Below are 18,319 nucleotides of genomic sequence, written 5' to 3'. Positions count from 1 at the left end.
ATCAGACATCTTCACGAGGAAGCTCTCTTCCTAAACTAGCACTGAGATTTCGTTTTTTTTGTCTTTCAGGGACTGATCTGTTCCCCAGCGCAGCTCAGACTGACTTCAACATGGAAAAAATACACTTCAACTCCCCAGTCGCGACCAAACCTCAGACCTATTTTCATTCGTTCGCCTCCGATGTGTTGTCATGCTCTATCACTCTTTATTTGTGCATTAAAGCGTGATCTTTTTTCCCCTTACGTCTTCATTTCGCTCGCTGATGTTCCGTGCTCTGCCTCCCTTCTTTTTTCCATACTGTAACCCTCCCTGCTTCTTAAAGCACATTTACGCGCTCGGTTTTTGTGTTTTTTTTTTGAAGCTGCATATAAATAAAGTTGACTTGACAACCGAGAGCCACTGTGCCTTTAGTGCAGACGGCACATGAGAAATGAACGGTTTCGTCTCTGGAAGGGTGAGAAACGCAGGTACAGCAAGAAGATGAATAAAACTGGACAAGAAAAAAGTGTTTTCAATGCAAACGAGATGATTCTACTACTAAGTGTATCCATGGAGGCAGCAGAGTATAGCCTGAGGCAAAATGTACACTTAGCTTTGGTCCGTACAAGGCCCAGCAGTGAATCATCGGAGCTCAGCTGTCCAAAATACACCACCAATCTGGCCCGGGCATATGGCGGCATGACACTCATATGAATTACTTCTACACACTCGAGATGTTTTTTTGTTTTTTTCCTGTTTATATTTTCTATACGCTGGGCAACGCTCCGAACACCGTTTGTACATGGGAGCAGATCAGAATCACCGTGCTGATGCCTGAGAGCACAAACCAAACAGGTTTTTTATGTTCACATGGGAATGAGGTGCAGGCAGGTTTTTAACATTTTAAATATCTGCTTAGAAAATGTAAAACGGGATTTGGCTTTTACGCATTAGCGGGGGCCTGGTCCAAAGCACAGTAAAATGAAAACCAATCCATTTTCAAACTGATCATCTGATTAACAGTTTTCGATATTAAATACACACACACAAAAAATCAATTCACGGCCACGATCATGATGCCTGATTGCAATTAAAAGCCATTTTTCCACAGAGCCCGGGCTAATACTCTGAGACAGTATTGATCAGCAGATGTAAGACTAGACTGGGCCGGCATCAGTATCGGCAGCTATTCAGAGAGTGAAACCTGGAATTCATACAGACAACTGATGGATAAATAAACTGTACGGCAACGTTATGGAGTAGTTATCTGCTGTATGAAGCTGAAACACTTCAAAAGTGTGTGTATTGTGGGTCCTCAGGTTATCATGATCTAATAAATGTAATTTTTCCTTCCCTATCTTTCCTTTCTGTTTCCCATTTCAGCATTCCACTCGGAATGCGTTACTCTAAGGGTTGCAGGAATATTTCATTACATCCATCTTGACCTTTGACCTCCCCCTTAGTTGCCTGTGAAGTCGGAGACCAGTGGACTCGAGCGCGCGCGGGTGTGTGTGTGTGTGCAAGTCTAATAGATGCGAAATGTAAAAGTAGAGGAAGGTTGAAATTTCTCCCTTAATGATAGTGATATACTCCGGAGGATTCCCCGCTCGCTGGTCTCGACACAAAGCCTCATTTCTTTCTTTCTCTTTTTTTTTGCGCATGTGTAATTGTCCGGGGCGCTTCACAGCACATTATCAGATTCATCAGCTAATCATTTAAGACCCCCCTCTTTTATCTACAGGATGGTCCACGAATGATCCGATGGCCCGCCGATCGATGGGAAAATCGGAATATGCAAAGTGCGTTCTGATGTTTGGCATTGCTCAACCTTTGCTTCTTTCATCTCGGCCTTTTGATGTTGCTTTTAATCTGCATAACGCAGCGTGAGTGGCTAATGGAGTCGAGCGTCTCCTTCATCGGCGAGGGAGAACTCCGCTGCTGGAGTCCACCTGTCAGGCCCGAGTAAAATTTCAAAATGAGATATGGAGAGGAGACGTGCGCGGTTAGCGGCTGGAGGAATGAACAGATCCTGTGTCGATAAGTGAGCAAATTGCAAAAAGTACAGAGAGTCTGAGTGTTGCAACTCACAATTATTTCCATCATCGATAATGTAATGTTGTATTGTTGAGCCTTAATGTTTAGACAGGCTAAAAGTCCTGAACATAAAGATATTCACTTTTGAGAGGCTGCCTTTTATTTCATAAATAACTTAATGGATTATATAATTAAAATTTTCAGTCAGATTAATTGGCTTCTATTATCAATTGACACTAGTTTATTGTCATAAACTCCCCCTATGCTAGAATAAAAACTTCTACAGAATGCAGAATGCCACACATAAAGTTTAAAAAAAAAAAAAAAATCCTATAAAATCTTCCAAAATAGGATGCAAATACGTAGGTCATGAAAAATAATATATAAAACGGGCCAGTGTTGAAGTATGTACAGCTGGGCCCTATAGATTGTTGTGACTGGTAAGAAAGTGTAGAACAAATACAGGTGGAAAACAATGTGGAATACTTTACTCAATCATCTAAATGAGACGTAATAAGCAGCAGGGTCCGGGTCGGTTCACTTTGATCCATTTGAAAATGAGAATTGAAACTGTACGTAATTAACATAATAACGAGAAGCAGAGCCTGATCCTCAGCAGTTTCTGTGCAAACTGGGTACGAGGAAAAAAAAGATTTCCAGTTTCTCCCGTTTCGGAGCGAATGTGAAGTGACTCGGGACGGACGCTGCCAGGCGAACCACACGGTTTGTTCGCTGTGAATAAACATGAAGCGCCGAGGGTTTGGTACTCTGTAATTTGGCTACTTTTATTCGAGCAGGGTCATTTTCAAGAGAAATTACAAATTAAGAATTCAATAATACTTTTACAAAGACATTTCAGGAAAGATTCTTCTTCAGTCATGATATCATACATAGTATTTAACAGTCCCTCTTCATTTTTTTTAAGTTTAAAAAAAGAAACAAAGATGAAGAAAGTGGAATTTTTTTTTTCAGTCGAAAATACAGTGTTTTCACAATTGTATAAAAGTTCCCAAATTTGGAATTTCCCAGTAGCTGGAAAATAAAGCAAATAAAATAAAATAAGATTAAACTTCGCATTTCACAATGTTTCAAAACACAATAAATGCTCTCTTTACGTAAAATTTGCCCCTATGATCGACACCATGTTCCTTTTTACTAAAATATATCTATATATTGAAGAACTATAGTACTGTACACAACAGTATGAAATAAATAAAATTAAGGAAATATAAAATGGGCCACATAAATAATGTTGTTTTTTATTCCAACCTACAAATAAAATGAATGCGATTTGCTGTTTTTTTCCAAAAAAGAAAAAAGAAAAAATGGTTTGGTGTAATACTGACAAAGTTAGAAGAGAAAGAAACTGAGAAAACATTGCACAACATAATGTAAACTAAGGAACTGATGCCTATAATTCTTAATACTGACACGGGTGCTTCAAATAACAACGATGAACCATTTCATAATACTGAAGCTGGTGGGAAAAAAAAAGTAACCTTCCTTTTACACAATACGAGGGTGGCACTTGCAGAAAACACACAGGTTAAAAGGTTTGCATATAAGGCTTCTTTTTTTTTTCTTATCAAAAACACCTTACAAAGGCTTCATCCTTCATTTTTTTTCTCCCCCCACACACACCATCTGTCCATAAACTGTATTTTCCCTTAAAACGAAGGTCTTTTTTTAAAACTTCATCCTCTAATAAAAAAAACACCCTCTGAGCTCCTTCATACAGTCTTTTGTTTCAATTCCTTCATGTGAAGTTGATTCAAGAGGCCTAAAACAGTGTGGCTGGAGATGCTTGTGACCGGGGGCGACAGGGCAAAACTAAAGACGACACCATTGGGTGAGTAGGTGATAACAAAAGGTAATATCGAAGGACTGTAGTGCAGACACTACTGCTCTTTTTCCAACACTGTATAAATATATACATAGGTGATACTTTTTTATTATTTTTGTTCATGATTATAGAAGCGGAGTGCAATTTGTACAAGTCACTAGTTGTGCTATAAATACTATGGAACACGGGGGGTTTATTCGAGGAGGTTAGCACCACACATATTTTTAGGCCTTAGTACTGTACATTTGTTTGAAATGTATTTGTTTGTTCATTGTTCGGTTTGCATAATGCAGCTTATTTCACAAACCCATGCCTCCCTTCCCTCAACGCCTCCTCTGGATTGATTTTTGAGTCAATGTCTTGTTTGGCAGACATCGTCCCGCCCCTCTCCCCCGTCCGAGGGGTCTGTCAAAGGAAGCTTCCCGGAAGCTTCAGGCACGTGCACGTACAGCTTAAAACGGTGTTTTAAACCCATGTAAGTAATACTGAACCGAAAGAGAGAAACTTAAAACTTTTTTTAAGATGAGAAGCTTTTGAAATGCCGCCGCCGCCGCCGCCGCCGCCGCCGATTACATGCCGTCCTCCATCGTGTCCTCGTGATCCGATTTGGTTTCCGTTTTGCCGTCCAGCGAGCTATCGTCCATCGAGTGCTCTCCGTTCTCCTCCTCGTCCCTCAACGTGTCCGGGTCCGTGTCCATGCTCTTGATCTCCTCCTCCTCCTCCTCAAACTCGTCCTCTCTCCGTCCCAACTTGGCATACGTTCCATCCACTTCCTTGCGTCCCTCTCTGATCCCTCCGTTCACGGCGTCGTGCCTCAGGATGGCTTCGCGCTCCGCCATCTCCGGGTAACCCTGAGGCGTCATGCCCTGCAAGTATGCCCGGCTCATCATTAGCTCAGTGGGCTCCAAGTGGCCCTTCTCGCGGGCCTCCCTCTCAGCCGCCTCCCGCTCCTCGGCCTCCCGCTTGCAGTAGGAGTAGCGGTGGTTCATGTGCTGCGAGTAGGAGCCGGAGTGAGAGAACCTCTTCCCGCACTTGTCGCACTGGTAGGGCTTCTCCCCCGAGTGCAGCCTGGAGTGCTCGATGAGATGGTGTTTGTGTTTGAATGCTTTCTTGCAGATCTGACACTGGTGAGGCCTCTTTCCTGGGGAGACACAAAGAAAACAGAGCGGGATCGTGAGTGGCCTGCCTCGCTCGTCCTGCTGGTACAACACATCACACAAAAGTCAAAGGAAAGAATAAAAAAACACATTGAGGAAAAACTCTGATGAATTGACATGGAGTAAAATGACATCACAGAGCATTCAATTTCAACCTTGACTTACGACTTAGCGCTATTTGTTTATTCAGATTGCGAACGGGATGAGAAAGTGCGCTCGCATTCGGGGCCCTACATTATGGAAATTCCCTCCCGCGGTTAAAGCATGGAGAAACTCAACCACAACTACTTATTTTAGGCCTGCGTGCCACACTGACGGATGCAACACAAATAAACTACTGCAAAGCAAACAAACAGAGGAGGCGCGACAATGGAGTAAACAAATCCGAGATGGGCCGGAGGACGGGGGGGAGGCTCCGAGGGGTCGCCCTGCTTATCTCCGAACACAATTCAAGTTCATGATGACGCCGGGCCCTCCATTAGGGTTTTGGGTTGGGGTTCCCCCGTCTAGCAAATGTGACGGGACGCTTTGGATGCCAAGGCAGAAATGAGAAACCCAAGCTGGCCACAAGGGCAGGGTGAGATAGTTTTATGACACGATGCCATAAACTGTCTGGCTAAATAAATGTCCTCCGGCTTGACATGTGGCCGCACGGCTGCTTTTACATTTTCTCTTTATTCCAAAAGCACTTGCTGCTACTTTTTGACCTGAACTTCTTCACACACTTGTGTTCATTTGCTATAGTGATTTTTTTTTCTTTTTTTTTCAAAAGCATATCTGTTGAGTCTCCGAACGTCTAATTTTGGCTTCTTTTTTTTTCTTTTCTCGGTCACTGCTGCTCAACACGTGTGGAAACATGGCGGTCTGTCTCGCACAGATCGCATGACTCCCATCTGACACTCGCGTCCTCCAGCCAACGCGCCCTTCGAAACTGCACTTCTGTCCAACATCTGGCCAGTGCGACTGCACTTCACTTCTGAGCCACGTAATGTTGTTAAAAACAAATACGCGCACGCAACAAAACACATGAAAGCGCGTGAGATGCTGGGGCATTCTGGAGATAACGCACCCCCCTCTTTCTTTTCTTTTTAAGGAGTTCCGCGCTGTTCTGACAGTGCACCCTCCCTCCCTTTCATGTGCGACCAGATAACTTGAATAAAAAAAAACTGAGCGCTCTGCTACAGATAGTGGATAAAATAAATGATGCAACCTCGTGAAAGAGGTTCTCTGTATAATAACTATAATGAAAGACTTGTTATCAGTGCTCTGAAGCTTCTGAGCGCTACCCCGTTGATGTGATCTATCTCCAATAATGGGGCCGATAAAGGCATTAGGAGCCTTTCGCTGGCTTTATACATCTAGGTGAATTGATGTGTGTCTTTTGAGATAACAAAATGGTTAATACAGCAGGATATGATTGGGGGAAAAAAAGTACAATCACTTGAAAAGCTCGGGTCTCCCTTTGCTTGCCTACCTGCATTAATTACTGATTATACTCTATTAATATTTTAAGAAAAGAACACACAACGCTTGAAATACAGTACATTGCATGTTAACAACCTGTCAATGAAAAAGAAAGTTAGGCGCTGGTTTACAAATACAACTGGGGTCAAACAGTGAAAGAAGGAAGGAGAAAGGGGGAGGGGGGAGGGGGGTAACATAAAATAAAGATTCATACTGAGAGGATTTGGCAACACAAACATTTAAAACATAAAAAAAGCATTGGGGATTAAAATAAGGGTCTAGAACAGTATATACCTGTGTGTTCATATTTGTGTCTGAGAAGGGAACTGCTCTTCTGGAATGTTTTGTCGCACAAGTCACACGCGTACATACCACTTTCGGTCTTCTTAATCTTCTTCCGTGACAGACAGGAGTCGGGGTCTGTCATGTCGTCCAGCCCTGACATGTAATCTGGTGTACCGTCGAGCAGGTCCCCCTTTGGAAAAGAAAAACGACAACAAAAGAGAGAGAGAGAGAAAAACAAAAAAACAATAATGAATTTGGTGTGTGATAAAGGGGTTTCTGTAAATTGATTAACAATGAGGGGGGAAAAGAAAAGTTAGCCAGTTTGTTTGGAATAATTGGAATAGCTGCAGGTGGTCTCTGGGAGAAGAAATGCAAAATACAGCTATCAGAGAAAGATATTACCTAATAAAAAACAATGCTTTGAGTTGCAGATATTCATCCATTCAGAAGCTGCAATTATTGCTTATGCAAAATTAATGTTTGTTGTTGACTCTGTTTTATCATTTGTGGCTAAGATGAACAAGAACATATTTGTGTTCATCTGCAAAGATTGCAAATACGAATAAATACGTACATAGACGCAAAAGTGTACAGATATAGTTTTTGTTACTTAATATTAAAGGAAATTACCATCTGTGGCACTTAATGTCACTAGATGAAACAATAAACTCAACTGTACATCCCAAACAATCATGTTCTCATGAATCTTTCATTGCCGGCACACGCCAGCCTTGATTTCTTATAAAACTTTCAGCCCCTGAGTAATGTCGCCCATCTATTACCAACACGCTCGGACATAATGGCGCATTCAATGCGTTCTAATTTTGCACAGGTTCCTTTAAATTTCTCTTTTATGATGAAGATTAGTCCTGAGCCTGAATTGATGGAGGAGGATATTAGAACGAGAGAGGAGGCAGCGCTGGGCCATTCTGGAAAAAAACTGCAAACTCATATAGTGATTAAAATCATAAGGTGCACCTTGATGGACCAATATTGAGCCACCAAAGCTTTCTTTAATGAATATGTGCGTGATAACGTGTGGACGGCCCTGCACTGTGTTTTAAGAAGGGGCCACTATCACTCTGCAATCAATTTGAACTAAACGCCCGTAGCTGTATTTTTAAAATCTAATTTAATAACTTAGAATAGGAAACATTATTAATACTTTTTTTTCCTCCCCTCATCAAAATGGTTCCCTCTATGTTAAACAGCCCTCAGCATTCACTGGTAATGAACATGGAGACTGTGCATTATTAATCCACATGTAGAAGCTCATTTTGGCTTCGGCTCTGTCTTTAAAATGCGGCAAATTTGCGACAGGGAAATTTCAGAGAAGTGCACAGCTCCGGGGCTCACCTTTGTCATTTTTACAAAGGCCTTTCACCCATATTTAATAACAACCTATCTGAGTTGAGGGCCGGGGCTGGGAGAGCACTGGTGTCTGGAGCATTAATGTATTACACACACAAGCAGCGGGTCAAATTTACAGCGGCGAGAGTGGTAACAATTAGCGCGTTGCTGAGATTAGATTTTAGGGCCAACGTTGTCCCCGTTATCTAGACACCCGATGTGTCTTTATGATTGAATTGCGGTTTTGTCGAGGTAAAAAAATATTTTTTGTGGGTCAGAGTTTAGTGTGGAATACCTTCAAAACAGTTATTAGTCCATTGAGAAACAATCATAAATCTCCTCACTAACATCCAGACGTCTATAAATGAAACTCTGTGAAAGGAGTTGGAGACTCATTATGGCAGGATGAGATAATCCATTTAAAATTATACAAACACCAGCAAATGTTTTGCTTTTTTTGCCATAATTGACTAATATAATTGATTAACATGATAAACTCCCTCTATCGCTGACTGATATTATTACTATTATCATTACTGATATATCAATTTTAGGCTATATACAGCTGAACTACCAAAATCCTCCCCGTCTCCAATGACACCAATTTCTTCCACCCTGGGTTCGTGTCGCACATGTTTATCTCCACTGCCTCTGCCAGGTCAGTCTACCTCAGGTGAGCGTGTCTCTCGTCTGACTCTGAAGTCATCTCTAATTAGTACAGAAATGAGTTCAGATCATTTTTGGGAATCTGTGTGAGCCTTGGGCTTTTAAACAAAACCACAGGTGGCTCATTTACCTGGAAACCTGGTTTCCGCTGGTACTTTCTCCGCTGCTGCATCTCGGCAAAGGTTGCTGCCCCTGCCGCATAAGTGTAGGCCATGTGTGGTAAGAAGCCCATTTGATCCATGCCCGGATAGGCCCTGAGACCTGGTATGCTGGCCTGCATTGGGGGCATGAATGTGGCAGGTGGAAAAGCGCTCTGAGGTGGAAGTGACGTGTACAGGGGTTTGCCGGCGAATGGGTTCATGCCGAAGATGGGGCTAGTGCTTTTTTCTAAGTTTCCGTTGTTGGTGGAGCCTGAGAAATCTCTCTTGAGATAGGCCAAGTTCAAAGGCTCTTCGAAGTGCTCTCGGGGAGAGGGAACGCTGTTGTGGTCAATGCTAATGCTGTTGACTTTAGGTCTGCTTTTGACAGTCAGTGCGTGCTTGGGTTCCTTCATGAGTCTCGGCAGGGAGAGGTCCAGCGGCTCCGCCTGCAGGTCTTCGGATGTCAAGCTGTTTGGAGTGTAGGAGCTGCTGTGGGAGTTTTTGGAAGATGTGGAGGACAGATTGAGCGGGGAAGGGGTGTTGCTGCGGGAGTGGTTCATCTTCTCTCCCGTGGCTTTGGCACTGCCGCCAAACTGGTGGTTTTTCAAATGTCTGAGCGAGTTGTCACAGTTGTTCACGTTGTTGTGGAGCTCTGCTATGGAGGGGGACGTGATATGATCAGTAGGTTTGATTAGTGAAACAGGTGACCTAGCTGCCATAGAGTCTTTTGGGTGAGTGTGGTGGTTATTTGTTCCGACAACCATATCAATGTTGTTCCTGTGCTCTAGTGGTGGGGTTCTGGTAGTGCCGTACTGATACATCTTCCGCTGCTCGAACCACTCCTTGACAAATTCCTGAGGAAGGCCAACCGCGATGGAAATCTTGAGCAGCTCCTCCGAGTTGGGCTCCATGTTCATGGCGAAATATGCCTTCAGCACAGACATGTGGTCCCTGTAGGGGTTGAGGGGCCCAGTGAATCCCTTCTCGGACAGCATGGGGGAGGATAAGTGGCTGTTCTTCTCCATGAAAATCGCTGGTTTGTTGGGCATCAGATTCTCACTGGGCTGCAGCACAGCTTTGATCTCCTCGTTCATTTTACACAGGTAGCGTTCATGCTGATGCAAAGGTATTGGCCCGGCGAAGGTTTCTTTGCAAAATTGGCAAGCATAAGGCGTAAACATGTTGTTTTCCTGGACCTTCTCCTCCACACCTCCTTCAAGCAAGTGGTTGGATTTCTCTCGTTTGATATTGCTAATCTGTCTCTTTGAGTCTGTTGTCAAGCTCTGGAGGCAGGCTTTGGCTTCGTTCACTTTTTCTAGCGTGTAGTCGATGATGCTTTTGGTGGCGCCGTTGTGATTGACGAGTGGAAGACCAACCTGACCCCCCCCTTGCGACATCAGAGCCTGTTTCTGTTCTTCGACCTGGGACCCCAGCTCCTTCATGTAGGCCTTAAGCTTGGACAGCTCCTCTGGCTTGCAATCCATCTTCTGCCTGCACACGGTGTTGTCCACAATCTGGAGAACCTTTTGGACCTCACTCAGGTTGTTCCCCAGCTGCCCTGGGTAGCCCAGGAGCTGTGATTCAAGCCCGGCAATCCCAAGGTGCTGCAAGGGGCTCTGGCCTGTTGAGTTGTGGTGCATCCCCAGTGGGCTGTGCCCTCCCATGCCTCCGTTCATGAACGGCCCAGGGGCACCAAATCCATGAGACGCCATCATCAGCTTGTAGTCGTTGAAGTCAAGTGGCTCCGTCTTGATGTTTAGGTGGTTGTTGTGTTCGGGAAGGCCCAGCGGCTTGCCGTTCTCCAGCTTCTGCCGCAGCTGGGTGATGGCAGTGTTGGTTGGCGAGGAGGAGGCTGAGGTCGGGGAGGAGCCACTCTTCATGTTGCTGCGCATCCTGCCATTGACAGCGATCAGGCCAATGCATTTTTTGCTGCTTATGTGGGAACTGTAGGAGCCCGAGTGGGAGAAACGCTTCTTGCAGTTAGGGCACTCGTATGGTTTTTCACCTGAAAGGAAAAATATACAGCGTAAGATGGTTGATATGACATATTTTTTTGCCATCTTTTAAAGGGGACAACAGACGAACATTAGCTTTGTCAGCTAATTATGTCTCTTATCTTATCTAGTTTTACTGTGACAAATAATATATGAAATTAAACTTATGATATGCTTCACATACTTAAGCAAACGTTATAATTCGCAACTGAAATGATTTCTTAACACAGCGTTCACAGAGTTCAGTGTCCATTAACAGCAGGGAGGGTCCAAAATAAGCCGAAAGGAATTTCTGCAGACTCATGGCGTTCCAAAGTCATGGTTATGAATATCAAAGAGCGGGGCAGAATTCTCGCCACTCACCACTATGAATCCGGAGGTGTTCCTTCAGATGGTGCTTGTATTTGAACGCCTTGCCACACTCGGTGCATTTGAACTTGCGGTTGCTGGCCGCTTGGTTGAGTAGTTGGTGCTGCGAGGGAGAGAGGGAGATTCAGGTTAAAAAAAAAAATGCTACAAACATCGTAGGGCGAGAGTTCAGTAAATAACCACAATCGGTCGGCATGACAACAAGCTACAAGCCAAACGGCTCCGGTCGCCAAGAGAGCATCTTGGCTTTCTACTCCCACCTCCGTTGAGCGACTACAGGCAGCGGCGGTGATAACAGAGAATCACATACTTTTTAATTTCCTGGCTCCTCAGCCAAAGGAGGCATGCCTTTAGAAATTTGGCAGCCCAGAAAAAAAGAATAATTGAAAAGAGACTTTTTTGCAGCGTTTCCCCCTCATTACAACCACCGATCTGATCGGCTTTTCAATTAATTTGGACACAATCAGTCTAAAAGGCATTCAGAATCATCCGTGGGCCTTTTCGCCCTGCATACCTGTATTCACATTATTTGAATTACACTTTTTTCAGAACAGCCTCAAATGTCTTGCAGTAATTGGGGCTTAAAGAAAAAAGAAAACCTCAAATGTCTCTTTATTAATCTTAAGATATAGAACAGAGCTTATAGGTGCAGCCTTGATTCAGTGTTCAAAGGTAAACATCAGTTGCACTCAATCAAAATTACAATTCAAAGAAAAATTCTCTGAAAAGGTAAAACATAGATTTTTTTAAATATATAATACTCAGCAAACAACAACAACCCTGGGCGTGTAAACCATCAGTCACAAAACCATTAATTCCAAGAGGAAGGTGAGGACGTTGAACGGTTGGTAAGTTTAAAAAAAACAAAAAACAACACACCAAAAAAGACAAATTTTCGGTGAGATCGCTAGGGGGACAAACACAGAGACTCCCCTCCTCCCAGTTCAGCCTTGACAAATGCTGGGGTGTGTGCTGACTCTACCCACATTCCTGGAGAGACAGATGGTGGCGCACAGGACACTGGGAGGACTGGGAGGAATTGTTCAAACAGCCCCAACCTTCAAAGATCAAGCGGGGAGAGTCGGGGGGCCCCGCCAAGCGCCGGAGAGGGACCCCACTGCTCGTATGTTGCTGAGTTGCATAAACAAACAGCAACAGCTGCTCCAGTGCCCCCACCTCCACCGCCATCCCCTTAACTTCCCCCCTGAGGACCCCTGCCCGGTAAAGTTTAGTCTCGCCACCACTGCTAATAAGACACAATCGCTCCGCGCTCCTAATTGTGAATGGCACTGGCAAAGCGCTCCGTCTCCCCTTCATAGCTCATTGTTGGTGTGAACGCCGCCGCTGCTGATTGTGGGCGGGGACCTGACTGGATGTTTGCATATGTATAACCGCTAATTAGTCATATTTCAGCTAAGTGCTTAAGAGGAGGAGGAGAATTAAGGCTTGTAAACATACAAGACAGAACAACATGGCACATGATTACCTATCAGGACATTATTCTTGATGTTAATCTGATTACTGCCGAGTTAGTCATTAATTGCCGAATGTACATTTTCACATAAATGCTCGTTTTGATTTACAGTGTCTTCTAAACACATTGAAGGGGATTTTTTTTTTTTTATGTTTCAGTTTTTTCTTGATTGAACAGATGTGGGTGCTTAGCATGAGCAGCGATAGACACCATGAATGAATAGACAAAGAAAAGAGCGCCACCTACAGAAAACCTGCCCGGGAAGAAATCCAACGAGTGAGACATCACCTCGATCTCATCTCGAGGATTACCATTTAAACAATCCGGCTAATTTACAAATCAAGATAACCGGCTTTGTGCAAGGACCCGCGGTGCTTGCACGGGAGTCTTTGGCCATTGACTCGACTCTGGAGGGGAGGCAGCAGCAGCAGCATTGTAATATGAGGATTGGGACGGCGGCTCACTCGGCCGGCCCATCTGCTCACGTTTACACCCAGCTGGTAGATCAGGTGAAAGTGCTGGCTGCTGACATCTGATCAAATCAGCCCCAGTCTGAGCCTGTCATCCTCGCTTCAGAGAGCACAGCCCCCGCGACCTGGGCCCGAACACTGAAACGCATCAGGGTACATGATATCATCCTAGATTGGCTGAACGGATGATTTTTATTTTCTTCCTATAACACTACTGTGCATTACAAGGTGTTTCTAGTGGAGGAAGTCCATGAGAAAATTTGATTTGAAAGCATTCACACAAACTTCATACACGGCTGATCCATTAGATAAATAACTGGATTTATTCTGTATTGTAACCTGTGATGATTTTGTAATTTAATTATTTTTTTTCCCTTTTCCTTTTAATTACTTTTACATTTCACTGCATTTTAGAATCACCAAAGATGATTTCTTATATTTCTAATTCCTTATATTTTCTGTTACAATCATCCTTTAACAAACAAATACAGGCTCCATGTACTTTCAAATTTACTGCTCCAATTTTTAGTTCACTGAGAAGTTATAATTATCCCCCAATGTACAAAACTCTGAGAGCGTGCAATTTTATTTATATTTTTGGTCACAATCTATCTCACCCCACATCTTCGACTTAAAGCTGACAAGCGAGTTAAACACCCGTGACTGCTGGATGTGTTTTCACCTCACAGGACTTTAAGGTGATTCATGCTAACTGCGGGCAGATTCAAATTATATTTCAGACATATAGGATATAAATCGCTCGAGAACTTTCACGTATACACAGATGTTTATGCAGTGCATGAAATTAGAAGTGGGGGGCTGGGTGGGGGCTGGAGTTTGATGGAGTACTACGACTGCCGGCTGCACCAGAAGAACATTAAAGGCCAGGAGTGAAGTGAAGTTAAGGAGCTGATAAAAATTTCCAAATTGGAAATTAACACAATCATTCGATCGTGAACATGAGACTGGAAAATCATATCAGGGAGGGCCATCAAAAAACCATTTAGGGCCTCAATTAAAGTTATTACCATTAAAGGATCTGCATCTTCAAAATGCCATGAAAAATTAATAATGATTGCCAATCAGAGAAAAATGATCTCTCTTCTCTGAGGGATCAGAACATATTAGAAATGGAATGAAAGAAGGGAAAGAAACAGGAAGTGGACGAGAAAAAACTAAATCGAAAGAGAAGGTAAGGTGGAGAAAATCATTTTAAACTTTCGCTCACCTGATCCCTCGCGGGCTTGTGCGTGGCCATGTGCCGCTCGAGCTGAGTGCGGTAAGCAAACGTGTAGTTGCACAGGGGGCAGGCGAAGTTCTCCTCGTTCTTCTCATGGCGGTACTTGATGTGCTCCTTCAGCGATGTCAAACGCTTGTAGCCCCGGTCGCAGTAGGGGCAGGTCAACAGTTGGGCGAAGGCATCTGGCGTTCCAGGTGGCAGGTCTGCAAGGGAGACAGCGGGGAGGAGGAGGAGGGGGTGTGGGGGTGGGGGTGGCGGGGAGGAAGGGGAAGGGAAAGCGGGCCAAAAGGTCAGCGAATCAATGGCAGCTAACGGGCGGGTTGCCCAGAGTGGTATGGGAGTTATCTCTGCAATCTGCTCCACATGAGAGCCTCAGTGTCAGGCTGGCATCCGCTGCACTACGACCTCCTCCCGACTCCTCACACACACACACACACACACACACAAACACACACACACACACACTTGTGCAGCTCCACATACAGCACTCACACCCAGTCTCAGTTTCCTTGACATAGTAACAAACGGGGCACATGACACTGTATGTACACAAACGCATACAAAATCCTGAGTCGACAAACTCTTTTCATTCCTACTCATGTAATTCCTCGTACCTTGCAAATTGCTTGAAACTACCCACAATTCTTTTTATGTTGTTCTCGTCCGACATGTTCATCATGTGTGTAGTATGAATTATGGGCCTGTTCCAATTCAAACCCCCCTCACGTCTCTCCCTTTGGGGAGCTTCAGAGGTGCGCTATCTGATTTCAAGCCCCTGCCCAGCTGTTGCTTAAGACTGTAGGTAAACACCAAGGCATCCGGCGAATCTGTGGGACCAACAGCTGCCCAGTCGTGTCAGCGGGAAGAGCTGCTTCTCAGTCCAGACTCCAGACTTTTTTTCTGTGACTACAACCTTCACGCTGCAATTTCAATTCCAACCCCAAAGTTTTTTATGATCCTAATATTAAATGTATGATGAAGAAGTAAAGCTGAGTAACATTTGAATTTTTCTCACACCAGTGCCAATTCTGTACTAAAGAAACATTTTATAATTTGATGGAGGCAACAGCTATAGGTTTGACAGTCTTAAAATAAGCTTCATGCCAAGTACCTTGTTCTCTGACACCCACTCTTTTCCTTTATACTTTCACCTTTGACCCCCCCACCTCCCATCAACCCCTGACAGGATTCGTACCATTCTCCTCTGGTCCAGTGGCCTCCGGAGTGCCCAGGCGGGACAGCTCCTCCGGGGCTTCTGGGTAGATGATGGCCGTGTCGCCCCGCTGCAGGTACTCTGCGATGCTCACCACGTGGCTGTCGCCGTCGTCCAGCTTCCGCTTGGCGAAGAAGTCCTCGAACTCTGAAGTGCAATCGACGCTCTTGACTGAAGGAGGGGAAGAGGGGGTCGGGGAGGGAGAGGGATAAATTGGATTTGTTTCTTCTCCGGAGAAATGTCTTACAGGAGGATATTGGGAACATCTTGGTTGAAATGCGATGAGGACGGTCCACCCTAACACATTACAGCCGCGCTTTGGGGAGAATACATCTAAATTACTGGGTTTGCTTGTCACGCCATGCCGCCTAAAATAAGAACTGTAACTTCATCCGGCCAAAAGTTAGCGATAGGCGGGCTACCGTGAGCTGCTGGAGAACAATGTGTAAAGAAAACTTCACTCAAACTTCACCTAATTTGCTCATGACATAAAATCTGATTTTGTGTTTAGCACTAAAGGGGAAGACACACATACAGTACACATACACCCATACATGCAGAAGCCTGACTTAATCAGCAACAGAGCCACGTTTGCTCGGATCGACTTTCACATATAAGGTCAATCAAAAGATTGTGGCATTTGTTGATTCTGTGTTGAGCAGATTATCAAGGCCAAACCACAAACCAGCGCAGAAATAAAAGAGGAGGGAGAAAATAGAGAGAGAGAGACAGAGAGAGAGAGAGAGAGAGAGAGAGAGAGAGAGATGTGTTTGCAATGGCTGGGCAGAATGTGTCTTAAGCCAGCCAAAGTTGCTGAGGCCACACAATGCGTTTTTTCTCAAATTGTTTCCCAGTCCCCTCTCTTCGGGGAAACTCTTCGGCTGCAGCGTGGAGATACTGTAGCTGCCTCCAAAAACAAACCAGAGCTAAAAGAACTCAGCAGCCGTCATTAGTCGAGGGGATGGATGACTTTCAAAAAAAATCACACGTACGCACACACCGTTTGCATCCTGGAGATTCTGGAGGCTAGTTTGTCTACGCTGAACCAAAAAAGAAACGCCTCATCCGACTTCATCCCCTGTTAATTAGGCATTTATACCGTGGGGGCAAGGTGAGCTTTAAAGAACGATTTGTTCGGCCGTGATGACTTCTCGGCCCAATTTGCGAAAGGTCAAGGTGGTAGATGCTTGGTTGTCAAAAATGGCACCGAAATGTCATCGGTGCCAATGGATTGGTCTTGATGACCGTGATGGCGTCGTCTACAACGTTCTCATTAGATGATTCGTTGCGGTTTGAGGAGACTGCTGGGCTAATTGCGAGAGACTCATTGTTGTGATGTTTTTAAATAGTCATTTAAGATTGAGCGCTGGTGCAATCAGCTTCTGGATCGGGGTAACAAAATCTACCGTTTACCTAAATACGATTAGAACTTGTTCGGCACCTTTGCTTTTCTTTTAGAGTCAATCTGGACGAAAAAATAATAAACGTAACATCATTCTCTAAGGAAAAAAACGACGGACTTTTCCTTCAGCCAAGGAGGAAATCACCTGGATCAAAGTGTGCTCTGGCACCGGGACGCGATCAAACTCCTCATCTCTCTAAATGAAATCACATGTCATGCAGTGGCTGGGAGCCTCCACGGCGGTGCACTGTATTGTCTCAAAAAAGTCCTTTAAGAAGTCAAAATGGAAAACATTTGCTATGCTTGACTTTTCAGAAACACAGAGAGGGGAAAAAGAAAAAAAGGAAAATAAGTGAAGAATAAAACACCACGAGCATAAAGTCATAGTAATTAAAGCTGAAGGGAGGTTTTTTTTTGAGGCAGGGTTGCATGGCATTCTGTGGGGTGAGTTTGGTTTACTCTAACAGCATCCGGGGCCAATTGTCAGGGTGGCCAGGATGATATCATGGAAGGGAGGGGTGTGCGGCAGCAAATCAGCGTTCGGTGGCTTAATGAAAAATGGCAGGTAGGGCACGCTTCAACCAGGACCAGGCGACGGGAAACAGACTCGTGAAAGCAGCACGTGTAATCAAAGGTTATATAAATCTGCCTGTAAACATCAAGGGATTTGTTTTTTGCTGTCGTCGTGTCGGCAGGGCAAGACTGTACCTCTAATTGCACATTACCGTTTTTGGATGTCATTGTTTTGTTCTCGGGATTTTAAAGAGGTGGTACAGTAGCCAACTTGGGTTCAGGAGCCCCAAAGGGGCCACAAGCACCACAAGTAAGAAGGGGTAACGACATGATGAATGAGATAAGAGAGCAGAGAGGGCGGGACTGAAATGAAGTAAAGTCCATTCTTTGGTTGACTGTCCTCAGCAAAGCAAAGCACACATCTATAAAGAACACAAATGCAACATCTTGAGTCAACTCACCTGTACCGTTTCCAACTGCCTGAAGAGTGGCATCAGGGCCCAGGTGGTCAAAGTCATCTTTTATTTCATCTGCACAGAAACAGAGAAGAAGAAACAAAAAAAGTGTGGTGAGAGAATGGAGGGCGAGTACCTCGGTGCGCCATGCAAACCATCAAACGATGACAATGAGGCATTCAAGAAGACGGTATGGAGGGAGCAATAAAGGCGCCGCTGTGCATCACAGCACGCCGCAGTTTTGTTCGGCGTGCGTAATGAATGCTATCAT

General features: G+C 44.5%; 1 protein-coding gene across 9 annotated transcripts in view; it reads right to left on the bottom strand.

The window, feature by feature from the left end:
* Positions 1-2,772: 2,772 nt before the first annotated feature.
* The window catches only part of zeb2b (zinc finger E-box binding homeobox 2b), a 112,089-nt gene continuing 96,542 nt past the window's right edge, over positions 2,773-18,319 (bottom strand). For 7 of the 9 annotated variants that reach the window (XM_035636729.2, XM_035636720.2, XM_035636711.2 and 4 more), the window contains 7 exons: positions 18,055-18,123; positions 15,661-15,849; positions 14,454-14,668; positions 11,276-11,384; positions 8,909-10,923; positions 6,772-6,952; positions 2,773-4,997 (listed from right to left, as the gene is read on the bottom strand). In XM_035636729.2, coding sequence (XP_035492622.1) covers positions 4,426-4,997; positions 6,772-6,952; positions 8,909-10,923; positions 11,276-11,384; positions 14,454-14,668; positions 15,661-15,849; positions 18,055-18,123 — 3,350 coding nt within the window. In that variant the 3' untranslated portion in view covers positions 2,773-4,425. The remainder of the gene's footprint in view (positions 4,998-6,771; positions 6,953-8,908; positions 10,924-11,275; positions 11,385-14,453; positions 14,669-15,660; positions 15,850-18,054; positions 18,124-18,319) is intronic. The other 2 variants (XM_035636760.2, XM_035636789.2) reach the window with 1 other exon arrangement.

Source organism: Scophthalmus maximus, chromosome 1 (assembly GCF_022379125.1).
Source record: "Scophthalmus maximus strain ysfricsl-2021 chromosome 1, ASM2237912v1, whole genome shotgun sequence".
NCBI classification, from domain to species: domain Eukaryota; kingdom Metazoa; phylum Chordata; class Actinopteri; order Pleuronectiformes; family Scophthalmidae; genus Scophthalmus; species Scophthalmus maximus.
Note: the sequence above shows the minus strand (reverse complement) of the source record. Positions and strands in the feature narration are given on the sequence as shown.